Genomic DNA, 26,428 nt, shown 5'->3' on the forward strand with positions numbered 1-26,428 from the left:
GGAAGGAGAAAGAGGAGCCAGGATGATAGTAGGTACATAGGAAACTACCAAGGATTACACAAACATCTTTCTGATTCCCTAAGAGACACACATACTCACACTCATACACACCCACCTGCACAGAACTGCAGCACTGGGCAACTTCAGTGGGTGCCATTCACATCAGGGGCTATGTAACTGGCACTCCCTAGAATTGTGCAGTGCACAGCCTGAGCATCTATCCATGGCAACCCTGCCACATGCACACATTCTCATACATAACCACACTCATGCTCATAAGTGTACCAGCACACGAGCACACACACAGAGGCAACCTTACTGCAATAAACACTTTGCGGGCCTTCTGGCCTCCTCCTCTCCTTCCCTTCCTGTACTGGCCCTGCCCTTCCTGGAGCCATCTTCACCACTGCCCCACTCCCCAGGGGAACAGAGGTGCTGGATGACATGAGCAGAAGTGAAGGCAGAGGACCTTGGGGTCCCTGCAGTGACAGGCTGGGTGCTGAGAAACAGGCAGAAAGCACAATCTGGCATCCTGATCCCCCTCCCATCTCCGATCCCCTCTGATCAGCCTACCAGGTGTTTGGTCTTCACCAACGCCCCTGGGGACCAAAAAGCTTGGCTGAGCACCCACTGGAAGGAGTCACCCTCTAAGAGGGGCAGTAGTGGGACTGCTGCTGTCTGGAATTTGTCCTGAGCTCACAGGTCTCACATCCTTAACAACCACCCTCTCTGCCACTGCTACTAGGCAGGGCCCATCACCCCGAGGCCACAGCTCGCTTTGAGGGGCAGACCCCAGACCCCTCCCTGTGCGTCCCTCCCCAGCTCCTAAGGAGCTGGGCCAGGCAACATATGTCCCAGGGGAGGGGCAGCCTACAGTGGGCTGAGCTCCAGGACTCCTGGGTTGAGATGCAGGAGGGCAGGGCACTGTCCTCCATGACCGTGGCCTGGGAAGGGCTCACTGGGTCACAGGGCCACTTCCTCCCACGTCAATGAGTACAGAGGCACTTTCCCACCAAACCCCAAAGCTGGCTGGCCAGGCCCCTATCTCATACACAGGGCCACACACCTCGCCCTGCCCAGAGAGACAGACACATAGCACACCGAAAGGGACCGTCTCCTGGCATCCCCTCCCCAAGGGTGGACCATGCCCAGCCATGCCAAGAGATCACAGATTAAACAGAATAAGCACCCTCCCAGACTGACTCTGACCCAGCACGCCTCTCCCTGACACCTTGGTTTCCACCGGACTCTGGACCCACTGGTGGCTCCAGCCCAGAGCCCCTGTCCTGTCCCAGAAACTGCACCAACAGCCCCACCCCTCCCTGCACCATTTGGCTGGCACCAAGCAGAGGAAGTCGATGGAGGGGGTGAGGGGTGGGGGGTTACAGTACCTTGGGCCAACGTTATAGGGGCTGTATTGCATGACAGGGAGGGTCGGGGTGTGTGAGTGTGTGATTATTGCGTCCTGGGAAGGAACCACATCTCTGCCTGCTCCCCACCCCCCCCCCACCTGCCCCCTCCAGGAGGGGGGGGGCCCAGCCTAGGTCTTGTGGGTGAAGCGGGCCCACACCTGCTGCAGCTGTGACCGCGAGATGCGGAGCACCGAGGGCACGAGTCTGTGGTTGCCGGCGGCCAGGGGCGCGTGGCGCCGGTGGGGCGCCCGCACGGGGCTGCTCTCCGCCGAGCGGCTGCGCTGAATGAGGGAACCGGAGGAGCCGCCGCCGCCGGGGTGAGGGTAATGCTCGGTCTCCAGCGTGGAGGAGGAGAACACGGAGGACGCCAGTCGTCGCAGGGGGCTGTACCGCGGGAGGGAGTGCCCCGAGAGTCTGTCCTCCTCCAACTGAAAGAGACCAAAAGAGTGGAGGGAAAAGAGGTGTCAGGCACAGACTCGATCGACAGCTCCGTCTCGGGGGCCACCCACCGCTGACAGCCCCTGCGGCGCCGGCGTCGCGGGCAAGTGGGCAGGGTCCGGACCCTCCCGTTCTGCCTCACCACCTAGGCTCCGGCCTCCAACGCCCTTCCCCCGCCTCCTCCTCATACCATGGTCTCCTCCTGGAGACCTTGCTCACTCACCTTCTTCAGGAAGCCTTCCTGGCTTAGCTCTATATAGCTTGGAGTTCCCTCTGGGCTGGGGAAATCCTGCCCCCTCCCCCTGGAAAAACAGCTCTAAAATGTATTGGCATCTGTGCACCATCTGTCTCCCCAGCTGGACTCTGCGCCCTTCATGAGGTCGAGAGAATACCAGCTAAGTGCCCTCTGCGATGACAGCCCTGCCCCCATGCTCAGAGTCTCAGTGACGAGGTGGCAGAAGGGAAGGACTCTGAAGTCCGACAACATGTTTGAATTCCAACTCCACCACTTAGTACCTGGGTGACCTCAAGCAAGTTACTTTACTTCATGCCTCAGCTTTCTCATCTGTAAAATGGGGGTAACTACGGTTTCCCAAGACTCTTCTTATGAGGATTAGGTGTTATAATATGCAAAGCCCTTTGAATGGTGCTGGCCATGGTGTAAATGCTGTGTCACGTGAGCTGTTTATCACTCTCAAGAATGAAGAAAGAATTTAGAGGGTTGGGGGATGGAGGAGCCAGTTGAAGTCATTTCTCCCAGGCAGCTTTTCCCTGTCTAAAGTTGAGAGACATTACAGGGCTTGGCCGCGTCACCTGGCCACCCCATGCCCTGCTGCTCTCATGCCCTCAGAGGGAAAAGAGAAAATGGGCTCCGTGTCCCGGGCATGTAGGGACAGGAACAATGACTTGCTGTCATCTGACCTTGCCCATCCTGACCTCAAGCTCTTCCTGGGACAGAGGCCAGTTTACAAAGCTTTAGGTGGTGCAGTGAGGACTGGCTGGGCCAGCTGCTAAAGGGCTGAGGAGGAGGGTGCCCCGCGGCCACTGAGTGGGGGGTCCAGGGGCCTGGCGCAGAAAGGGGGAGAAAGGATATGCTGTGGCTCGCCTTACACTCACTGGCCTCACCATGGTTTCCCCTCCTGCTTCTTCGTGGCCAAGTCTAGGATCGTTCTGAGCTAGTCCTGTCTGCACTGAGGGTTAGGTGTCCATCGGCCTACGTGGTGATACCAAGGGCCAGTGGCACCCACCATTGCTCACACCCTTCTCAAAGCACATGTCAGGGGCTCCAGTTCAGCACCTCAGGCAGAGTTTGGTCAGCTGCCAAAGGGACCTAGTTCCAGCACATCCTGCCGTTTCAGGCCAGGCACCACTTGTGGCCACCTCCCCGTCCTCCATGCCCAGCTGAAGTGTCACACCCGTGAAGCCACCCCAGCTTTTCTGGCAGGCTGGCTCCATTCCGAGCAGACAAGAGTCCGCCGTTATGTCCCTGTGGCCCCTTGAGTGTAAACACCGTCTCCACCTTTGCATCCTCAGCCTACCCCCTTGCCTGTGAGCCTGATTCATCTTTGTCCCCCAGCCCCTTGCACACGTGGCAGGGAAATGCTCTAGGGGCTGCCAAACAAATGTCCATGCCCTCAGGAAATGTTGACCTGCTGGGTTATCAGCCAGAGACAACTGGTAAAGGAGGGTAAACATCCCTCCCCTAGATCCCACACTCTGTCCACTGCCCTCCCCTATGGCCTAGCTTTCCCGGACACTTCTGATTTGCACGGTGAATTCCAGAGAGGAGAAATGAAGGTGTGTGTAAGAAAAAAACATTCAAGGGTCATGGTACGCACACCAAAGAACAACAGATGCTCTAAGACTGCCTGGTTCCACACTATCCTTGTCCTTACTCCCCATGGGGACGTGCAAGTGTCCCTATCTTTAAAGATTGCTTTTAGGAGGAAGTTCACACATCAGACCCCGAGCAGATGCAGCTGGGACTTGGAGGGGCTTCCTTGCACAAAGGTTGTAGGGTGGGGTCCCTGAAGGGACTTCCTGCCTGCCCTGAGCCACTTAATCTAGTTATGTTACAGGATGCAGGGAGGTCCACAAACTGTGATTCCATGTGCAGTCAGGTGTGGAGACCTCACCCAGGCTCAAGACTCTTTCCAGACCAAAAGAAGGAAAAAAATATGCCAGTCCACCCCTCCCTCTTCCCCTGCCCTCGGCGAAGGAAGGGCTAGGCTTCACCCTGCTACATTGAAACGCTGGACAACACCTGTCCTGCCCCACGTGCTCACACCCAGACACACACAGAGATACCTACATGCCCACAGGCACACCTGCTGCCATGGCCCAGCCAGCAGGCACACACATGTGTGCACACGCAGCACGAACAGACACCCACGCACCACAAAGGCTCTTTCTGACCCTGCACAAACCATCTGCTCTCTGGTCTGTTTGTTCCTCTCTCTCTCTTTTTTTGTCCCGTGGCTTGCGGGTTCTTAGTTCCTCAATCAGAGACAGAACCTGCATCCCTGAAGTGGGAGCACAGAGTCTTAACCACTAGACCACCTGGGAAGTCCCAGATTCAGCCTTGTTTTTGTTTTTTTTTTTTGTCTGCACTGCATGGCTTGTGGGATCTTAGTTCCCCGACCAGGGATCGAACTTGCATCCTTGGCAGTGAACATGCCTAAGCACTGGACCGCCAGGGAAGCCCCTGATCCTCTTTTAAACACACAGCCCTCAGACTGTGTGGCTCCGAGCACAGCCCTGGAGCCAGCTGGCTGGATTCAAATCCCACTTCTACCCCTTAGCAGCTGGTGACCCAGGGCTACACACTTAGCTGCTCTGAGCCTCAGCTTCCTCACCCTGTAAGCAGGGGTGGCCTCTGCACTGTGTCGCTGTGAGGGTTACGTGGGAAGAATACAGAAGCTCAGGAGCAGCGCTGCTGTTTATTCGCATTAGAACTATCACTGTGGCGACTACCCCGCCAGCTGGGACACTGTAGACGTCTGGGGTTCTCCACACACCACACGCTCTCCACACTCTGAAAGTGCACCCACATGTGTGTGCGCGGACACACGGACACACCCACACACCACTGCACACTCTTGGGTAAGCTGACACAGAAGAGCACACACGCGGCTGTAGAATGCTGCGCAAGCTTGCTTCTGTGCACTGTGGGGAAACCAAGGCCCGCACAACCTAACACCCCGGCCAGACTCACACGACCCCATTGCTCGCTGAGACAGGCAGTGCCCATCCTTGCCACCAGCAGGACCTGAGCCCAAGACTGACCATACAGCAGGCCTGCATCTGCTCCCCCAAATCTCACCCCCTTGGCTGGAATTCCCCAAAGTGAGGCTGACTCCTAGGACCAGGGAGGCATCTGAAGGTGAGAAAAGCCTCCCAGATGGCTCAGCTGCACAACTCTGAGACAGTCACCAGGAAGAGACTAGAAGGGCCCAGGTCCTGAACTCGGCCTCCTGACTTTAATTCTGGGCTTTTTCTCCACCCCACACACACCACCACCATCTGTCCCCCTTCCTAGACTCTGCACCTCCCAAGGGCCCAGCCTGTTGTGTGTCTGATCTCTGACACCTCTGGTCTCTGATACAGAGGCGCAGTAGGTGTGGAATGATGAGGTGATGAATGAATGAGAGGGGATCAAGGGAGCCCAGACGGATCCTGCTCCACCTCCTGCTTACCCAGTGCTGGTTCTGATGGGAACAGAGCCCGGGTCAGCAACATAGCCATGCTGCCCAAGCCCTGCCCTGGCTGAGCCTCCAACTCAGGCTGGCTAGGACCTCTCAGGGTGGGGGCTCATGGTCCCCATTTTTTGAGCCTCCAGTTTTCCAGTGCCCAGGACAAGGCCAGGACGTACAGTCTCAGGATCTCAGGTTAGAGACTGTCTCTTCTACACACCGGGATGGGGCCTGAAGACAGTCCTGTCTGGAGCCGCCTCCTCCGGGGCACCGGGGTCTCCTGGCCAGGCCTCCCGATCTGAGCACTCAGTGGAACCGGCCCTGCACCTGGTGTCTCCCAGAGCCTCCCATGTGCAGGCCCCCACACGGGACAGTCGAAGGGAACGCACGTGGGCCCTGAGCCCTCCAGCATCACTTCCTTGGCTCTCCCCAGTCCTCTGAGGCGACATGGACCCCAGTCAGCACCCAGGGTGAGTGGTGGAGCCACTTCCTGGGTCAGAGGTCAGTCTCTGCACCACACAGAGAAACCCAAGCAGGCCAGGGACCTTCTGCCTGTTCGGACACCCCATATTTGCAAAAAAAAAACCCAGAATACCATGAAATGTGCTGCGGCCCCTCACCCCAGCATTTATGATACAGCCACCACCAGGCCTCTCTCTGCCCATCCTGTCTCATCCCTTAGGCCTCCCACACGAGAAGGCACCACGGCAACCTGACCGGGTCCTCCCAGGGCTGCCAACATGCCGGCCCCTGTGTCCGGTTTAGGGTCCCCCCCTGCCCTGGCTCCTTCCCTCCCCATCACTGTCCAACATCCTGGCTCTCAGAGCTCACCCTCGGCACAGTGCCTGCTCTGACCCAGCACACCCTCCGCTGCCCTCACCCCTCTTCAGCAAGCTCCTTCTCGACTCAGGGAGCCCTCTCCCCGGGTGTTCTTGCCCCTTCGTCTCACTCTTTTTCAAGGTGTGAATCCCAGCTCTGCCTTCACCCTGGGCTCTCCCCACTCCACATAGTCCTCTTGAGTGACACCACCCACTCCTGTGGACTACGAGATCCCCAGATCCATCTCTCTCACTGAGATCTCTCTCCTGAACCCCAGTGCCTCCACAGTGGACATCCCCCAGGTACCATGAGGTCATTGCGTCCAAATCTGAGTTGATGCTCCCTTTGAAACCATTCAGTGACAGTTCCGCTGCCCACCCAGAACGCCCCGTGTCAGCAGCGACTCCCTTGATCCTCTCCCCAACACCCCCAGGCTCCATCCACCCTGCCCCACATTCAGAGTCCCCTCCCTGCTCCATGCCCCCAGGGCGCTCTCCTGCTGGTGTCTGCCCTGTGGCCTTCCTACTGATAGGTTTGTGCCCCTTCAATCCATTTTCCACACAGCAGCCAGAGGGACCCTTCAAAAGTATCAATGGCATCATGTTGCACCCCTGCTTAAAAGCCTGCCACGCCGTGCCGTGCTAAGTTGCTTCCACTGTGTTCAACTCTGTGCGACCCCATGAACTGCAGCCTGCCAGGCTCCTCTGTCCTCTCAGTGGCTCACCAAGCCTTCAGAATCCAGCACCAAGGCCAAGGCCCTCCTGGACGGGGCCCCAGGACCCAGCTCGCAGCCTCGTCTGCTGCAACCCGCCGATCAGTGTTTCTGATTGCCACCTCTGGGCCTTTGCACACCCTGTCCCCGTGCTCTGGGAGGTCTTTCTCCTGTTTTGTCACCTGGCTGACACTGCCCCGAAGGCGAGACTCGACTCAGAACCCTGCCCCCCACAATCATGCTTGCAGACCCTTAAACCTGCCTCCCTTCATCACGGCTGCAACCGTTGGGTGCTAGCCGGCAGCCCCCAGGGAGCATACGGGAGCACTCTCAGCTGCACGCCAGGACTGTGGGCGTCAGGGGTGGGGACTGGGGTGCAAGCCCAGCCTTACCTGTCTCTGCGGGCCAGTGGGATCCGACTCTCTCCGTCGGGGGCGGGGTCCAGAGTGCAGGGGAGAGTGGGAAGGGCTGCCAGGCGTGGGGGGCTGTGATGTCTCTGACCGGCCATCGGCCTGGCTCAGCTGGGGTGGCGGGGGCTGGGCGGGCGTCAGCCGCAGGTCCTCCTCGGCCAGCGTGTGCATGCCGCGTCCCCGGGGCCGGACGGCGGGCTCTGGCCCTGGCCGCCGCCGCTCCTCGGCCTCCTCGGGCAGCGGCCGCAGCTCCTCGGGTTCTTCGTCCGTGGTGCCCGACGTGCTAGGCTCAGCCCCCGGGGGGAAGTCCTTCAGCTCCGTCTCCTTGTCGATGATGACCCACTCCTTGCTGTCGAAGTCCTCCTCCTCGGCCAGTGGCACTGAGCGGAAGGCATTGCTCAGGGCCTCCTGCTCCACAGAGGCTGACACGTCCATGCGGCCGCTGGCCTGCCGGTCGGCGTGGCCTGTGTCCACTGACAGCATCTGCGCTGGCTGCGAGGAGCAGGCTTGCCGCGAGGGTGAGCCAGGCAGATCCATCCGTGACCTGCAAAGCCACCCCACGTGGGGCTCAGTGCCCGGCCTCTCTGGGTCCCCAAGGACCCCAAGGTGGAGCCGTATGCCTGGGACCTCCTGACTCTGGCCTTCTCCCACCCCGGGCCAGGCTCAGCCACCTCCTGGGTTGCCACCCTCCAACCTCAGTCCTTGCAAAGAGCTCACGCATTCATTCAACACACATTTTTGAATGCTTACTATGTTCCAGGAATCTAAACAAGCAGTAAGTAAAATTCTTGGGCTCAAGGAACACTGCCCTCCAGAGCACTCCCAGAAATTTGGATCTTCCTAAAGATAACTTGATGCTTGCCCAGCCAGGGCTTCCACCCGACCCAGGCTTGCACCCGATGTGCCCAAGACAAACACACCCACCTGCCCTCGAGTGTGCTGATGGTTTTCTGGCCTCTTCTACCACCACCCTTCAGGCCTACCTGGCTGGTTGCACCTCCTCCAATAAACTCCAGTGACAGCCCCCCTACCAGCCCAGGACAAAGTCCACATGATTTAGTTTGGCATTCAAGGCCCCTGGCAGCCAGACAGAGGCCCTGTTTCCCATTTCCCCTAGCCAGACAGATCTCAAAGTCACCTGCTTTTTCCTCTGTGCCTTTATAAATGCGCCTCCCCCCAACACGGCCTGCCCTTCCACCTTGGGCTGTCCACCCCAGCTCGGTGTCAACTCCCATAGGGAGCTGTTCCCTCCTGCATGATGGGGGGCTAGTTTGCCCTCCCAGGGCTGCCTCTGTCCCCTCACGTCAGAGCATGTGTGTGTTTATGAGTCTGCCGCCCCAGGAGGCGATGAGTTCTGCCAGACAGGGGCTGGGTCCCCTTTGGCTTTTGCCTCTGGGACACTGATTCTACCTGGGGACATCTCTTTTGTTGTTATCTTAACCTGTGCTGTGAATCTCACATGGCTTGCTGAGGTTCTCAACTGGGGTTTACCAGCCCCAAGGTGAGGATATTCTTCAGGAATGCTACACAAGGAAGAACTGTCCTCCCCCACATTCCAGGGTGCCCTGCTGAGAACCGCGGAGAACTCACACTCAGGCTGTGGGTAGGGGGCTGACTGCCATCCACCCCCCAGCATCGAGCCTGTGAGGTGAGTGGTACAGATCAAAGCCTCCTGTCGGCCTTTCTCAGCATCCTCCCACCCTGGCCTATGTGGGTTCTGCCAACACTAATCTGCACAGCATTTTTATCGATTTGTTCATAAACTTAAAAAAAAAACAAAGGAAGGTCACCGGGTCTTACATTCACACTCCCATTTAAGTGGCTGACGTCACTTGCTTTCCCAAGAGCATGGCTTGTTTTGATGGACATGAAGGAGAGAGAGGCTGAAGATGGGGTGGGGGGTGGTTGAAACAAGCAGGGAGGGGCACACCCTGATCCCATCTGCTTCATACACTCTCCTGCTCCCTCGTGCCCCAGAGCCCCCCAACCCTCCACCCTGCTTGAGATCCTGGCCCTTCTCTTCCAGAAAATCTCCCCTTGACCCTCTCCTCCCCTCAAACAAGCGTTCACTCTGGGCCAGACCAAGGTGTTCTCCAGGACTGTCTTTGCTCAGGGCATTTCCCACCTCCCTCTTCCACTCATCTCCCTTCCAAACTGCCCTTCCTCACTCCTTCCTGTTTCCTGAACCTTCTGGGCTACTGGGAGGAAAATGTGGTCTTCTGTCCCTGGGATTCAACCTGTGAGAGTGTGAGTGTCTGTGGATATGAGTGTGTGTGTAAGGGCTGACGGCTCCCTCAGGACAGGGCCTGCGTCCCTCCGTCCTGGGGTCACCAGAGGGATTGGCACAGGGCTGCCCTGTCTTGAGCACCCCAGAGGGGCACTGTGCCCGTCCTGGAGGTGGAGCGCAGTTTGGGGCAGAATCCAGAGCGGGGATGGTGGCTGAGGTGGGGCAGGAGGGGACAGGGGTGTGAACAAGACCCCCTACCCCGGGGCTGGGCCTCGGGCAGCAACTCCTTTCCTGGTGCAGAGAAGGCCCCCACCTTGCTGTAAAGCCCCACCCCAAACCAAGGGAGGTGGGGTAGTCTCTCCACCCGAGGTGGTCCCACCCACCAGATGAGGATCCGGCCCTGGTCCAAGCTCCACCAGCCACTCTCATCCCACATCCTAAAGGCTCACCTTGGCTCTCAACTCTCCCAACACTCCCTCACATCAACCAGGTCCCTCCTCCCTCCCTGACATTCAGACTCCCAAGCCCTGATCCCCAAAGCTTGGTCTGTCTCCTCCTCAAACACCCCCAACACCCGCTGAATCTTCTCCAGGCCCCTCCGCTGGAGCTGGAGGAAGCTTCCCCAGTTGCTCTGAGGCCTCTGTAATTAGTCCCTAGGGAAAGAGGTTCTGGAAGCACGCCCACCTACCATCTCAGCCTTCACCTCCTCCTATGCCTGCCCCCCACCCCACGCCCCTTCGTGGCCTAAGCTGGGCCCTCTACACTCCCACACCCTCTCCAGGGCTGGTCACTGATTCTAACCGAGTCCCCAGTCCCAAGCGTAAATCTCATAACCCTTCCAGGGTCCCCCACCTCTGTCTGGAAACTGCCCTTCCTCCAGACCAGCTGTGAGAAGCTGATGGGGTAGGGGGGGACCAGGGGCCCTGGATCACACCCCTGGCTCCAGACCCACCTCCTGTCATGCAGCTCCACCCGCCCGTCTGCCGTGGACAGCCTCTCAGACTCAGGGCTGTTGACCCTCCGGTAGCGCAGAGAACGGACTGGGGTTGTCGGTGAGTCTGGGGGAGCCCGCACCGGGGAGCTGGGGACCCCGACACCACGGCTCTGCTCCTCCTCCACCACAGCGGGGGTCTGCAGGAGAGGGGAGTCCCATGAGCTGGGGCTGATGGGGCGGCTGTGGGGCTGTGGTTTTCTCAGGGCGAAGGAGGGAGCAGGAGGTCTGAGCGCTGGGTGCCAGTGATCCCGGGAGGGCGTCAGGCCAAGGAGGCAGGGCGACCAGGCAGGTGGCTGGGGAGAGGGACCCACGGGTGGGGAGCAAGGGGGCAGGGGGAGAAGGCCACCCATGTCGCCCTCCCTGGCTGCAGTTACTTTTCCAATGTTGATCCGGAGTTTGTTCCGGTTGACATCCGTCTCCTCCCAGACTTCAGCCTCAGGACCCCCAGGGTGGGGGACAAGGTGGGGGCTGGGACCCAGTCCCTCGGGGGGCCGACCAGGCAGGATCGGGGGTGCATTCTCCTGGTCGCTCAGGTGCTCGCCCTGCAACACGTCCTCGGTGTTCTCCCGGAGCAGGTCACCAGGCACTGGCGTCACGTTGACCACCCTGTGGAGGCCAGGAGGGGGCCGTGGGCAAGGCTGGTGGGGGGCTGCCCTCTCCTCTAGCCCTGGAGACCACCCATCACCCTTGGGCGGGGGCACAGGAGAGGTCCGGCAGGTTGGGGGCGTCCATAGGCCCAGCTCCATCTCTGGTTCATAGACCCTCTGGGACCACGGTACCCTCAGGTGGGTTCGGTGGGCAGAGGCTTGGAGGCGGGCTACAGCACCACCTGGCTCTGTTTATTTAGGAGATTCGCTGCTTTGTGGCCCTGCCAGCTCCCTACTGCAGTTTGCTGTCCTGATTCCTCGAGACTAGGCGTATGTGCCTGCTAAGTCGCGTCAGTCATGTCTGACTCCATACAACCCCATGGACTGTAGCCCGCCAGGCTCCTCTGTCCATGGGATTCTCCAGGCAAGAATACTGGAGTGGGTTGCCATTTCCTTCTCCAGGGGAATCTTCCCGACCCAGGGGTAAAACCCGCGGGCAGACGAGTTTCTTTACCACTAGCACCACCTGGGAAGCCCTGGGGATTAGGAAATGGGTCTAAAGAAAGAATCACTTTGGAGTTCCTCGAGCAATGTCGTCACAGAACTGGCAGCACGTGCGCCGCCAAGTCCTGCTGAGTCTCCCCAGCGGTCCCCTGACTCACTCCCGGGACGGTGGAGCAGGGGAGACCTCCTCACTCTGGCCCCTCCCTGGGCCACTCAGTTTTGTGCTTTTCACTTGGATCTGAGTTCGCCGACTCACCGATTACAAACATCCTCCACTCAACTGAGAGCATTTTGAGGTCAGGGGCTATTAAATTTCTTCTCTGAGCCCTACAGGGCCCAGAGCTGGGGCTCAAGACCTGGCCATGTGTGATCACCAAACTGTGGGCCCCAGGGGACCCTCACTCAGGGATCCCTGCTCCCCAGAAAGGTCAAGAACTCCAAATAAGGATGTCCATTGCAGCCCCAGATTGAAGGTGGAGGCATGGTAGGACTTCCTGGGATTCAAGAGCCCCGCTTCTGAGCACCGAGAACAGGAGAGACAGCCAGGTGGCGTCCGGGTAGGAAGAGGAGAGGGTTGGCTTCCCAGGTGACAACTCGGGGCAGGGGTCGTCTGCCCCCCGACAGGGCCATCGCCCCTCCTGAGACTCACCCAAACATGGCTGCCGTCTGCCGGGTGTTCTGTTGGGGCGGGGTGGAGGTGCTCGTGGACAGGAGGGCGTCATTGCCCGCCTTCTCCCAGTCAAAGGCCTCGTTCTCCGCAATGCCCCGCTCCTTCATGCTGTTCTCAAACACTGACATGATCAACTGCAGGGGGCGGGGGTGGCGGGAGGACAGAGCGGTGACCCCGGGGGCTAGCCAGGAGGGAGGGGGCAGGTGCTGGGGTCGCAGAGGGGAAGACAGGGGCCTTCCAGGACAGGGAGGGGCCAAGAGGGGGCATTGGAAGGAGAAGGGCACATTGATTTTAAATGAAAACATGCACACAATATGCAAATCAGCATGCAAATTATTGTCTGGACTTCAGCTCCCCCCTGGCTGGACACGAGCCCTTAGAGGTGTGTCCCACTCATTCCTGTCCCCAGCCTCCTCTGCCATCGCCACCGGTGCAGCGGACGCCGCCGCAGCAGCATTTTCCCCAACCCGCCACCTGGGGTCATACCTCTGCACAGAATGCTTCGTCTGCCTGCAGTGCCCAGCCCACCGTTCTCTCCCATCTGAAGCCTTCCCTGATTCCCTCACCCACACAGCCTCAGTTTGAACTGTTCACAGGCCTACCTGCCGCCTCTACATTTCTAGCAGCCAGCCACAGGGCTCAGCACAGGGTGTGCTGGAAGCTGTGTGGTCTGAGGGACCCCATGAGGCTCAGTTAGGACTAAGGGGCATGGTCTCCCGACTACCCGAGTAAGGGATCTCTGCCAACAACCGGGTCTCTGGGTTTAGGAGGTGGCAGTCCCCCAGACATTCCCACTTTGACTTAGCTCTCTCTCCAGACAGTTCTCTCTGCTAGCGGGACCCCCTTTACTGTGGGCCCACTGTGGGCCTGACACTATCCGTGTTCCCGAGGGGTGTGGCCATGCCTGGCACACAGCAGGTCCTGGCAGAACACTGTTTCCCCCATTCTTTGATCAGGGTCAGCAGGTCCCATTGGAGTGTGGTGAGGGCACCTTGGAAAGAGCCCTGGACTTGGAGGCAAGTGTGCCTGAGCCCTGCCCTGCTCCTCACCAGGCTACCAGGCCTCAGTTTCCTCATCTGTGAAATGGGGACAATCATCCCACTTGGTCTCCTACAGAGTTTCGATGTAAAGTCCTTGAAAGCACTTGGTTTCATTAATGATTAAGTGCTGGAATAATAACATGAAGAACACGCAATATCGCCAAAGGCTTGTTTTAAAGCTTAAATGAATTAAGTGAGGAAAAGCGCTGAGAGCAGGGTGAGCTCTTGATAAATCAGAGCTGTGACTGGTGTTTACAACAGCAGAGAACAGTTTCTTTCGTGCAGTTGGAAGAGCAGGAGAGGTGCTCGGGACCAAGCCGGCAGGGGCGTGGGGCCTCAGCAGGATAGATGGTGCTGGAGACGGCAACCCACAGAGAAGGGGGTGCAGGAGCGGGCGGCAGGCTCCCACCTGGTAATCGGGCTTCGTGAAGTAGTCAAGGCTGGCGATGTGGTCCAGGAAGAGGTGGAACTCGGAGGGCATGTGCTTCAGCAGCATCCGGTGCTCATATTTCTCCTTGATCATCCCTACCTGCTCCTGGAGGCAGGAGGGCACCAGGAGATGGAGCCCCGGCTGCCCTCCATGCCCTCGCCACCCCCAGGCCCAGCTGTGCTGGCCTTACCTTGTCCTTGATCTTTCTCCAAGGCAGCTGACCCACTGCAAACTCCACCAGCATGTAGAAAAGGGACCACAGGTCATCGTGGCGGCCCATCTCCTGGGGATGCGGGTGCAGAGGGGGTCACCCACAGCTCTCAGGTCCTTCCCTGGGAGTGGGGGCTGACCCTTCACTGAGGGACCCCAGTCAGGTTGCCTGTGGGCAGAGCTAGGGTCTCCCTGAAGCTATGGCTCCACTCCTGACCCACCAACACACAGGATCCCTCAGTCAAAAGTTCTGTGTGAGTTTTCTCATCCTCCAGAGATTCGTAGTGGGGACAGAGAGGAGGGGATCCCCCAAGTAAGGAAGAAGGTGACGTCAAGGGGATACACCAGGGGAGCCCTCCTCCAGGGTCTCTGGAGGGGCAGCTTCCAGCCCCTGCCTTGGGCTCCTCTCCACCCCACCAACAGCCTCACACCCCACCCCTGACCTGTGCCCGTACTGTCTTACCTTCCCCAGTCCCGGCCCAGCCACTCACCCGGTTCTTGTGGGCATTGACCGAGGCATAGCGTACAGTCCCCCGGAACCCGGCCACATTCCGAGGCTGCAGAGGGGAGGACACCAACAGGAACGTCACCCGCCACCCCTGACCGTGGCCACATCTCAGCCCTGCTTACCAAGCCTCCTCAGCCTACTCTAGCCCTGCCAGCCTCCCCCTCCGCCCCCACCCCCACCCCCGCTCCGGATCACATGGGTCAAGAACAGCCTGACCCACAAGCCCAGTCTTAAACCTGCCTCCTGCCCCTGCTTGATGCCCCTGCTCGTCTGCCCTTGACTGGAGTGGGCAGACAGACCACAGGGCGTGGAAGTGGCCTGCACTCAGGCCACGGGGGAGAGGGAACGGGCTGCATGTGGCTTCAGCGCTGACTGACACTGAGGCCAGGCCCGTCTAGGCAGCTTCAGCAAAGGCTGGTGAAGGCTCCCCAGATCAGGGGCTGAGGTGAGGACGCCAGGATTCCGGTGAGCGGCGGTACTCACGGGCCGGACGTCCCCCGTGGTGTTGGTGTACTGCCGGGCCAGCCCGAAATCCAACATGTAGCACTTTCGGTAGGTGGAGGGCAGCCTGCCCATGGCAAAGTTTGACTGGGGGAAGACAGCAGCTGTGAGGGAGGCCGCCTGTGGGCTCCAAGCCCACCTGGCCCACCTCAGGAGACAAACAGCTCTGGTGAGGGCCCCTCCACCCCTCCTCACACTAACATGAGAGAAAAACACCGTGTGAGCAGGTCACGGACCCTCGTCTGAGGGGCAGGTGTGCTTATCCTCATTTCAGAGGGGAGGAAACTGAAGGCCAGCTGGGGGCTTCTCCCAGATCACACAGCAGGAGGTGACCCAGCCGGGGCCCGCCGGGCTCGGAACCCCCGGGACTCCCGGCAGGACCACGTGGCCCAGTGTAGCTGTCCTGCTCTCTGGCACCAGGCGGCCAGCATTGTCCTTGCTGTGTGACTTTGGGCCCTTCAACCAACCTTTCTGGGCCTGTTTTCACTTTTTTTTTAAATTTGTTTTTATTTATTTGGGCCTTAGCTGCAGCATGTGGAATCTAGTTCTCTGCCCAGGGATCAAACCCGGGCCCCCTGAATTGGGAGTGGAGAGTCTTAGCCACTGGACCAGCAGGCAAGTCCCTCACCACTTTAAATCGGAGGTTTTTCCCCAGCACCAAGACCCAAGATGTCACAAAATTAGCTACTTAGAATCTCTTCCCAAACCGCAGCTCCTAGGTCCTTTTCCTCAATCCCTCCATCTTTCCCCAACCCCTTCACCTTTCCAGGTTCAAGGACTATTCAGGTCAGGTGTGAGAAAAGGGAAGAGGACAGAAGATAAGGGAGGCCACGGGCATGGCCAGGGTGGGCAGAGGTGCTCCTGGGAGGCAGTGGGGAGGAGGAGGCGGTGCTAGAGAGGGAGAGCAGGAGGAGGGGACAGGCAGAAGAAGCTGTCCCCGCCCCAACCCCTGCTCTGGAGAAGAAACAGGGGGCCCAGGGAAGGGGAGAAGGTGGGGGGAGCTTCGGAGGTGGGGACCACCCTCACCGGCTTGATGTCGCGGTGCAGGAAGCCCACAGAGTGGATGGCCTCGATGGACTCCAGGATCTGCTTGCCCAGCCGCAGCGTGGTGCTCAGCGTGAAGGTGCCCCGCGGCTGACTGCGGCGCAGGTCAGCCAGGTTCCGGCCCTGCAGTGAGGGTGGGGCCCTGCTCAGCTGCCATCCAGCAGTCCACCGCCACTGTGACACTTGGCCCAGCCTCGCCACCCCGCTAAGGCTCGTGCCCACTCCCCGCTCCTCTGGAGTCCACAGTCTCCAACCTACCCCAGGTGTCCCCACCAGATCTCTTGGGGGAGAGAGAAGGGAGGATGGGCTGTGGGGGCTCACCTGGAGCTGCATCACCACGTAGTTGAACTTCTCGTTCCGGCCACAGCCAATGAACCTGCACACGTGGTCTTTCCCTGAGGGGCACAGACAGGGGTCTCCCAACTCCCACTCCTTCTTCCCTACTTCCAGCCCTAAGGTGGGCTCCTGGGGTGCTCTTGATCCCTGGTCCCCCAGCCCTGGGCCCTGGCCACTTCTCCCACCTCCCCCTCCACCTTAAGCCGATCGTGGTTCTTGGACTCGGGTCCCATAGCCCCTCACCCATCACCTACTGGCCCTGGGCCCCATCACCCTTCTCCGCCCCTCCTGCCCTGGACCCATACCTTGCAGCTTTTTGAGCACAGCCACCTCCATCTTGAGGACCTGCTTGGGTTGCTGGGCCGACTCCACCTTGAGAGCCACATTCTCCCTGGTCAGCAGGTCCATGGCCTCGTAGATCTCACCAAAGCCCCCGCCCCCGATCTTTTTGAGCTACAGAAATAGGGGAGAGGGGAAGAGGGGGCACAGAGATCAGGCTGAGTAGCTCTCCACCCAACCCACTGCTGGCTCACATCCTTCAGTGTCCTTGGAGGAGAGGATCCCCCACCCACCAGTGCTCCCACCTCCTCTCCTAGTGCTAGAGACAGCTCAGCAACTGCCCCCCTCCCCCCAACACACACACAGGGCCACACGTCACGTGGGCAGGGGGGGAAGTTATGAGACCTGAGACTCCACAGAGACATGGAGACAAACCCATGCAGGGTTCTGAAGAGATAATGGGCTGTTGTGAGCCATTTAAGGGACATAAATACCACACTTCCCCCATCCCCCACCTAGACTGAGCAGCCTCCATCCAGAAGCAAAACTAATTTCCAGAACCTCGCAGTTTCAGGTGGGTCCCCCAGGGAGGCCAGCCCTTTCTGGGGTTGGCAGTCTCCTGAAAGATGACACCAGGGGCAGAGAGCATCTCGAGGAGAGTGTCTGTGGGGTTGGGGGGTGGGGGGCGGGTACTCAACAAAGGGTGTTCTCTGCCCACGTCACTCCTGAGGCCCGAGATCAGATGCCCAAAACCAGGGTGAGTCTCCTATCCCAGGGAACATGGTGGGGATGGAAGTTTGGAGAAAAATCTGTCTGTTCCCAGGGAGCACTGCAGTGGATCTCTGACCCTCTGGGCCCCCCTCCTCCAGCATCCTCAGGCAGGGAGTGAGAAAAGACAGAGGGGAGAACTGTGAGAGAGGAAGAATTGGCCAGGGGAGATAAGCAGAGCTGAGTTAGAGGGCAGGATTAAAAGTCATTTCAAGTCAGGGGCCCAGGGCTCTTGGAGAGTGAGGGTGCTGCTGGCAAAGATGGGGGGACAGGGGAGAAGGTGCTGAGTTCTAAGTGGGGACTTCTTTGGTTTAAGAAAGATGCACACATGTTTCTGCCATCTTTCCACCAAAATGATGCACATGGAGGTTCTGGCTGATGCTCTCAAGAGCATCAACAATGACAAAAAGAGAAGCAGATGCCAGGTTCTTATCAGGCTATGCTCTAGAGTCATCATCCAGTTTCTAACTGTGATGCTGAAGCATGGTTACATTGGTGAGCTTGAAATCATCAGTGCTCACAGAGCTGGCAAAATTGTTGTGAACATCATAGGTAGGTTAGACAAGTGTAAGGGGACCAGCCCCAGATTTGAGGAGCAACTCAAAGATCTAGAAAAATGGCAGAATAACCTGTTCCCGCTCCATCAGTGTGGTTTCATTGTACTGATAGCCCCAGCTGGCATCATGAAATGTGAGGAAGCAAGACAAAAAAACACAGGAGGGAAAATCCTGAGATTCTTTTTCTAGGGTTGTAACAAATCAGGGCAAATAAAATGCCTCACTAGGAAAAAAGAAAGAAAGAAAGCAAGAAGCTGTACAGTTCCATTCTCACCTCCCAAGGAAGCCCATCCATCATGAATAGCCTGCTCTCTTCCTGAGCCCTTACTCCTGTCCTGTTGGCTTGTAACTGGCTTGTAACACACCAGCCGCAGCTGGGCTTCCTGACTCTGAGCCTCCCGCATCTCTGAACCCTCCCTGTAGCATTTACTCAGCACTCACACGCCCAATAAATGTTTAATGGTGGTTGAAACATAGGAACAGCGGAGGAAAGGGGGCAGGGCAGAGCTGAGGACTGGGAGTTCCCAGCGGGTCACAGTGGTAAACGCTCTAGAGAGAGGAGGATGCCCGGAAGATTGAGAAGACAAGTGGAAGGCTGGTTGGGTTCTTGTGCCCAAGAAAGAGGGTGGAGGAAGAACAGGGAGACACCAGAGTCCCTCTCTGCTTGAGATAAAAGGTAAGGTCAGGCTTCTAGAAGAATTTTGAACAGGAGGAGACAGAGGCAGGCTCAAGGCAACCCATGGCAGGTCTTCTTCTGGGGAACATTAAAGTCAGGGGAGATTCTAGTATCTTCTAGATTCCTTTATGGTTTTCTTTGTGGCAATATGGAGAAAAGGGCAAGGGAGAGGGTACAACCACCACCCTTTGGTTCTGTCTGCTCCAGACTCACAGATTTCATCTCAGCTCACCCCCAGAGGCTCTCGACAACTCACAGGAGTTGTCATTTTGCACAAAAGGAAAACTAAGGCACAGAGAGTTAAGTACCTTGCCCCAGTTCTCACTGCTAGTAAGTAGCAAAGCCAGGTTTCATTTAAATCCAGGCAATGGTAAAGAACTCGCTTGCCAATGCAAGAGACCCGGGTTTGATTCCTGGGTCGGGAAGGTCCCCTGGAGGAGGACATGGCAACCCACTCCAGTATTCTTGCCTGGAGAATCCCATGAACAGAGGAGCCTGGAGGGCTACGGTCCATAGGATTGCTAAGAGTCAGACACAACTGAAGCGACTTAGCACATGCAATCTAATGCAGAACCCATGCTCTTAACTGCAATCTTGTAGGAACTGTTGACCATACTGGCATTAACAGTATGAGTGCTGAGATTTAAGCCCAGATTTGCCAGGTTCCAAAATCCTTGCTAGAGATGGCAAGGAGGGCTCGGGGCACCCAAGACATTTCTGACATCTACTCCCGAATTTCCCAGGACACCAAAGGGTATTTCTCTACCACCTCCACTTCCAAACAGTGTTTCTCCTCTCTTAGTTACCTACTCACCCCTACCCACCCATTACAGAACCTCTGGGGGCAGAAGAGTACACCGGGCACAGAGGCTAGTTCCCTAATAATAGTTTTAGAAGGCCATGAAAATGTTCTAATTTCTTTTAAAGTCAGAAGGGAATAAATAAACTTTTAGATAAAATTTTTATTATATAATATTAATTTATTCCTTATTATAGCACTGCAATCACACAGTTGCAATTTTTGGTACTTTATTATTTTTGAAGAGGCCAGTGGAGGCAAAACTGACTGCCCAAGCCCCACAAAAGTCACAGAACAGCTTTGCCCACGCCCAGTAACAGGAACATCCTCATAACTAGACCCTGTTCCTTCCCTTCTACATTTTTTCAGGAGCCCCTCCACTGCTGAAGGACCTCGATACAATAGGACACAATAGGACCAGCATTCACTTAGGAAAAAGGAAACCTGTTTTCTTGGGCCAGCTCTGGGTGACCCAGGATGAGTGTCTGCTTTTCTCCTTCTGTAAAATGAGTGGGACTACAATAGGTCACAATTCTCCCTTGGCTCTGTGACCTTGATTCTTGGAGAGGCTAATTCTTGGGAAATGAATGGCAGAGCTCTGTGACTGTTGCGCCAGCAATCAGACAGACCTGGCTTCACCGGCCAGTCATGGGAGCCTAGCAGGTTAGCTCATCTTTGTGTCTCAGTTTCCATACCTGTGAAATGGGAATAATAATGGTACTTATCCCATAGGTTGTTGAGGTCAGGCATGTAAGGGACTTTACACATTGCCTGGCCACAGTACGTGCTCAAAATAAATGCTAAGTTTTTATTGTTATTATAGTTGTTTATTCTGATTCTGAGAGGCACCCCTCAAGAAGAAAGCTGTCATTTTAAAATACTCCACCTAGTGCCATGGACCCTCCTTTTCTCCTGGCATAGACCATCTGGGAGGCTTGTTCTTGGTTCCTGAGCTGTGCCTCACTCCTGGCCCTCGTGGAGACTGGCTGACGGGGGTGCATCTGGCACCCTACCCTCTCTACGTCTCCAGGATCCAGGGAGGGAGTGAGGGGAAAGAGAGTTCACACTGGCAAAGACTAAGGGCTTGCTCCCTGTCCCCCGACCTGACCTCTACCACTTCTCTCCCCACTCATCTCCCACCCCCTCCCTCAAAAAGCACAGGAAAGTTCTAACCCAAACTCATTATGCTGGTGAACACCCTCTTTTTCTCACCTCTTCAGTGCAAAAGTCCTCCTGCCCCCAGTCTGCCAGAAACTACCCTGAGCAGGACCTGGTGGGGATGGGGCCTTGGAGGAACACTCCTCACTTGGCCAGACTCTCATTCCTTTGATTTCTGCCCTGGATCCTCCTCTCCTGATTTCTGTCCCCTCCCTTTCCCTCTCAAGAAGCCCCGTCTGGGACACAGACAGCCCATTCCCTTGCTCTCTGGCTTCTCCAGCTCCTTTCTCATCCCCTGTTCCCAGTCCCAGGGACATCTCTGACGATGCATTGTGGCTTTTGCCCCTCTCCCTGGGCCACTGGCAAACCAGCCCACGGGGTGGTTGTTGCCATGGTAACCTGCAGGGCAATCGGGCCGCCCCACTCTCCTTTGAACCCTGCACCTCTGGTGAGTTGAGCCCCCACCATCTGTCCAGTGGTTAGGACTGTGCTTCCACTGCTGGGAGCAAGGTTCGATCCCTCGTTGGGGAACTAAGATTCCCGCGTTATCAACAACAACAACAACAACAACAAATCAGTATTTCTACAGTAGGTCTCGTTCAGCATACACTGCACTGCCTTTGCCTCGACCCTCGCGCCTCTCCCTCCCATCCGAGGCCCAAAGCCCTGAGGAGGCTCGGACTACAATTCCCAGCAGGCCGAGCAGCCTGAAGTCCTGGGCTGGAGGAGCAAGGCACGCTGGGAGATGGAGTCTCGGCATGTTGCACCTGCCGCAGGAAGCCGTGAGGGGAGGAGGGTGGATGGAGAAGATGGAGTGCGGATGCGGTGGGAGCCGCCTGCAGGGCCTCTTTCCCCGAACTCAGGCTTTTCTGTCCTCTGCGGAAGAGGAGGGGCTCACTCGCTGCCCTTCTCCAAGGTCCAACAGAGAAAGAGCCCCCTCCCCCACCCCCGCCCTCTTCCCCTCCCTGAGCTCTGCAGCTCCCGCTCCGACATCCAACCAAGAGTTTTTTCAACCAACATGACCTAGCGGGGAAAGGGGTGAGAGACGGCGGGGTTGGAGAGGGGGCACTGGGAGAAAGCGATGGTCCACAAGTGTAGGCAAAAGAACTACCTGCAAGCCATGTGCAAATGAGCTTAGGGGCACCTCCCTCTTAGGGTAGGGCCGCCGCAGGCACCTGTTTTAACGGGACTCCAAGCCCTCCCTTTCCATCCTCCCCGCTCCCCTCCCGCTGCCTCGCCGGGTCACTCACTCACCACCTTCCAGCGATCCTTGACCACGTAGTTGGCCGGCAGGATGTCGGCCTGCTCCCCTCCCCCACTCATGTTGGTTTCGTCCTTAAGAGCGGCCGCTAGGCACTGCATTCGCCAGCCGGAGGGAGGGGTGTCCGCAGGGCCTGCCCTGAGGGGGCCATCTACCTGGGGAGTGGGGAGGGACTGTGAGGGAGGCGGGCTAGGACCCGGGACCCACTTGCAGATATGGAAGAGGCGACTTCCGTTCTCCTGGCTGGCATCCTTCCCTGGCCCACTGGGTAGATGCTCCAGGGGTCACTGGGGGAAGCATTGTGTAAAAACCCAGGTAGGAGTCCACAAATGCCGTTCAAGGGGAAAGAGATGCAAACTGTAAACTGGAGATGTGAAAGCCAGCAATGGGGACCCATGCGTTGGAAAAAGGAGAGGAAAATGGTGTGTGAATAGGCTGTGGGGAAAGCGTTTCCCACAGAGACAGATGCTGACGAATGTGAGGAAGACTTGCTAACTGAGGAGGACACAGGACTGGGACGGGCGCTTGAGCAGGGAGACTGGGGCCAAGAAGGACCAGCATGGGGATCCGGGCTGTGGTCCCCGCACCCACACATTTTCCATGCCACGCAGTGCCTGGGAAACTGTGCATCTGAGGCTCATTGAAAGGGGAGACTTGCTGACCCAGGGAAGACCCACCCCACAATGACAGGGCGCTCTAATCAACCGTGGGAGAGGTGATCATCTGAAAATGAGGTGCTACCCAACAGCCCTTGAGGATGGTGCTGAGTGAGGAGGCTGCCACCACTCCCAGAGCTGAGCCCAAACCATGGCCACGGCCACGGTGGGTGAGAAGCAAGGATGTGAGCGGTGGGGTGGACATCAGGCAATGGACTCAAGATGTGGATTTTAGAGGTAAGGCAGCCCTGTGGTCACTCAGAGGGAGAGAGGGAGCTAAACTGGGGGGAAGTGAGGAGAGTGGGGAAGTGGAAGCAGTTAAAGAGAAGGCAGGAGAAATGCTGGGCGGCAGGGGGTCTGGATGGACAGTGGACGAGAGAGCCTCTGCCCAAGCTTTTCTGTATCAACTCAGGAAGGAACACAGCTCTTGTCACCTTTGGATAGGTAGAAGTTGGATATCAGGAGGAGTGTGAGGGCTGGGAAAGCCAGCCAGTGTTACCCAGGGAAATGTCACTGGTACGCATGCGTGTGTCTGTGTGTGTACCTTCTGTGTGAGTGTGTTTATGTCTTTGTGTGTCCTTCTGTGTGTGTGTGTGTCTATGTGTCTTTGTGTACATCTCTATCCATGTGTGCTTATATGTGCTTTTGTGTCTGCCAGTGGGTGAGGTGCCTCTGTGTAGACAGGGGCCAAAAGAGATGGCTTTTTGAGATCTCTGCCAACCCAGTACAGGAATGGATCTTTTCCTCTCTTCTTTCCCTCTACACTTTTTATAAGCGCACGGCTCTGCCCTCCCAGTGACCCTGAACAGTCACAGATGGAAGAAAGTTCCTCAGGCTGGGTATGGTGGGGGATGTGGAGAGGAGGAAAGTGCCTAGAATACCTATGGATGGGGCAGGAACTCCATGAGTCTCAGTTTACTTGGGATAGACTCATTGCCCAGGGCTCCTGTGTCTGACCATCCAGGCAGCATGGGATAGTGAAGGCGGGGAAACCACCTTCAACAGGTCATGGTGTGCCATGAGGGATCTACAGCAGGAGGAACATTGCCACTCTTTTTCTGCCAAATGACTCAGCTGACTGTTTCCTCCAATCCATGCAACTTCAGAGTGTCAGGACTGTGGGGATATCAAATAGGCTTCTGCCTTCCTTCTGCCAAGTGGCAAATGGGGCATCAGGTATTCAGAGGGCAATGGGGGCAATGGCAGGAGGGGGAGGGATGGGGCAATCTGGAATAAAGGTGGAGGAGACAGGTAGAGGACAAGATTGAAGAAACAATTGAACCAGGAGGGAGGGAGCCTTAAGGAATTAAGCAGGGTGACCTCTGGTGGGCCCGCTGAGTCCTGTGATGGTGGATTCTACAGACTGAAGAGGACGATGTGAGTCCTGATCCCATTCTATAGATGGGCAAGCAAAGAAGGAACAGGTGAAGTGGGGAAAGGTGGAGTGGAGGCAAGTGGATAAATGAGGGTTTCCTGCCTCTCCCTGCCCGCCAGCTTCCCTGCTCTGCCTCAGAGGACTGCACTCAGCCCAGGCTAAGGTGGGATGACACAACATAAGGAACTTGCCTGCCCCATGATCGCCCGCTCAGGACCCTTTGGTGTGTAGAGGCATAAGTGTGTTGTGAGAGAGGGCTTGTGGAGGAGGTTTTATGAGTATCTGTCAGCGACTGTGTGTGTATGAGAGAGTGGCACCAATGATGTGTGTGTGTGTGGTGGGGGGGTGTACCCAGGTGGTTGGGAGCTCATCATGGCATATGCACATAGAGGTGTTGATGTGCACCTGTGCAAGGTGTAAGCCAGGTGTGTGTAGGAATATGGGAGCCCAGGTAAAGAGAAGTGTGGGAGAGTGGTGAGGAGTAATGGGAACAGGTGAAGAGAGGTGTGGAAGGGGGCAGAGGGGAACGAAAGGGACAAGGGGAGACAGGATCAAAGGAGGGGGTACATCGGATAGAGACAGGTGAAGGAGAAGCATGACAGGTGAGAAGGGGTCAGCACCAGGAGAGGTGCTCCTGGGCACAGTTGAGGGGTGAGGAAGTAGGTAAGGAGGCTGCTGGGAGGAATGGAGGGACTGAGGACAAGGGAGAGGGGTTATGGAGACAGAGGAGAGGACTGTCAGGGATGCCAGGAGAGTGAAGCCACAGGGACCGGGACTGGCGGAGCGGCGGGGAGCAGCACCCCGGGAGGACAGGCTGGAGAGTGTGGGTAAATGCGGGCGGCAGGGCGCCGTTCCAGGCCTCGGGATGCGGCCCAGGCTGTGTAGGCCAGCGTCCCAGCTCGGGTGGAGACGGAGACGGAGCCGGCAAAGGGAGGGGGAGCTGGAGAAGGCTGCACTGGGAGCTGAGCCAGACCGAGGCCCGATGGGTCCCCAGAAGGAGCCCCCTCCCCGACCCCCGCCCGGCCCGCCGGCCGCGCCCCGCCCCGCCTCGCCTCGCCTCGCCTCACCTGCTCTGTGCCCGCTGCGGCTGCGGCTGCGGCGGCGGAGGCAGCGGCTCGGGGCGGCGCATCCCCCGGGGCCGGGGCGGAGCGGGGACGGGGGCGGCTCAGTGCGGCGCTGGGTGGCCCGCTCCCTCGGGCGGCGGTGGCGGCGGCCTCCCGACCGGGACCATCCCGGCCCGGTCCGGCCCGGCCCCGATCCTTCTCAGGCGACAGCGGCGGCAGCAGCAGAGCGGGGAGCTGCCCACAATGCACTGCGCCGCCAGCATCAGCACCAGCCCTGACATCACCTCCTCACCGCCCTGGGCTCTTACATCATCGTCCTTGCTCTGACATCACATACCACTCTGCTCCTTTCTCCACTACTTCGACTCTACGACTATCTCTCAGATCGAACTGCTCCGGCTCCTAAGGTTCTTCTCACTGGCCTCTGGCATTCACTTGACCTCCATCCCCCAGTCGTGCCCTGTCACTCCTTACCTGTCCCCACAAACCTCACCTGTCTCTATCACCCTTTATCTTCTCCACTCCCAGCGTGTCCCTATCACGCTGTTTCCATCAGCCTCAACTGATTCTCCCACAACACCTTCCATACATTCATATTCCTTTCCTCTAAATTAATTCCCCTTCACCTGTACCCATCCTCTCATAAGTCCCCTCCCCTTTTCTTCTAACACCATCCCTCACCTATAACTCTCACCTCCCTACCCAGGCTCAGCCTGGACCTTTCTTACTTTGGCCCTTTCTCCTATCTGTTGACAAACTCTCTTTGTTTTTCTCACCAAATGGGATGAACACTCCTTTCCGTGACATAAAACATTCTTCTCAATATGAGCCCAGAGAAGCTATTAATACCCTTCTGGACATATTGGATTGCTCAACACTCCCTGAACATACTTTGCATTTTGTTTCTCTCAGTTCCCTTCCTTCCATCCCTCTTGTCCTCAACAAATGCACACTAATTTCAACAATCGTGATGACAACAATAATAACAGTAATGATTTACTCCTGCCAGACACTGGCCTGAATTTTCACGTGTTAATTCATTTAACCTTCATAATAACCCTTTGAGGTAGCATACTATTGTTATATCCATGTTATTTTATATATATTAGCTTTAATTAATTAATTTGGCTGTGTTGGGTCTTTGTTGCTACATGGGCTTTTTCTAGTTGCAGCAAGCAGGGGCTACTCTCTAGTTGCGATATGCCGGCTTCTCACTGCTATGGCTTCTCTTGTTTGCAGAGCATGGGCTCTAAAGCGAGCGGGCTTCAGTAATTGTGGCACATGAGTTTAGTTGCTCCCTA

The 26,428-nt window shown here is 57.3% G+C and overlaps 2 protein-coding genes across 2 annotated transcripts in view; one reads left to right on the top strand and one right to left on the bottom strand.

The window, feature by feature from the left end:
• TTBK1 (tau tubulin kinase 1) overlaps positions 1–25,642 on the bottom strand; it is a 41,887-nt gene extending 16,245 nt beyond the window's left edge. Inside the window, exons 1-13 of the mRNA XM_006069248.4 lie at positions 25,131–25,642; positions 22,026–22,187; positions 16,840–16,987; positions 16,520–16,593; positions 16,181–16,321; positions 15,137–15,241; positions 14,637–14,702; positions 14,126–14,218; positions 13,915–14,040; positions 12,445–12,599; positions 11,079–11,310; positions 10,663–10,841; positions 7,466–8,027 (exon numbers count right to left, since the gene is read on the bottom strand). Of these exons, the coding sequence (XP_006069310.4) occupies positions 7,466–8,027; positions 10,663–10,841; positions 11,079–11,310; positions 12,445–12,599; positions 13,915–14,040; positions 14,126–14,218; positions 14,637–14,702; positions 15,137–15,241; positions 16,181–16,321; positions 16,520–16,593; positions 16,840–16,987; positions 22,026–22,133 (1,989 nt within the window). The 5' untranslated portion in view covers positions 22,134–22,187; positions 25,131–25,642. The remainder of the gene's footprint in view (positions 1–7,465; positions 8,028–10,662; positions 10,842–11,078; positions 11,311–12,444; positions 12,600–13,914; positions 14,041–14,125; positions 14,219–14,636; positions 14,703–15,136; positions 15,242–16,180; positions 16,322–16,519; positions 16,594–16,839; positions 16,988–22,025; positions 22,188–25,130) is intronic.
• On the top strand, positions 17,860–18,327 carry LOC123329833 (40S ribosomal protein S15a-like). The gene has a single exon (XM_044929786.2). The coding sequence runs from the start codon at positions 17,902–17,904 to the stop codon at positions 18,325–18,327; it is 426 nt and encodes a 141-aa protein (XP_044785721.2). The 5' UTR covers positions 17,860–17,901.
• Positions 25,643–26,428: the final 786 nt, after the last annotated feature.

Source organism: Bubalus bubalis, chromosome 2 (genome assembly GCF_019923935.1).
Source record: "Bubalus bubalis isolate 160015118507 breed Murrah chromosome 2, NDDB_SH_1, whole genome shotgun sequence".
NCBI lineage: Eukaryota > Metazoa > Chordata > Mammalia > Artiodactyla > Bovidae > Bubalus > Bubalus bubalis.

Excerpts from the sequence above, each read along its gene's own strand:
- LOC123329833 (XM_044929786.2), top strand. The coding sequence starts at position 17,902 with ATGCACACATGTTTCTGCCATCTTTCCACCAAAATGATGCACATGGAG.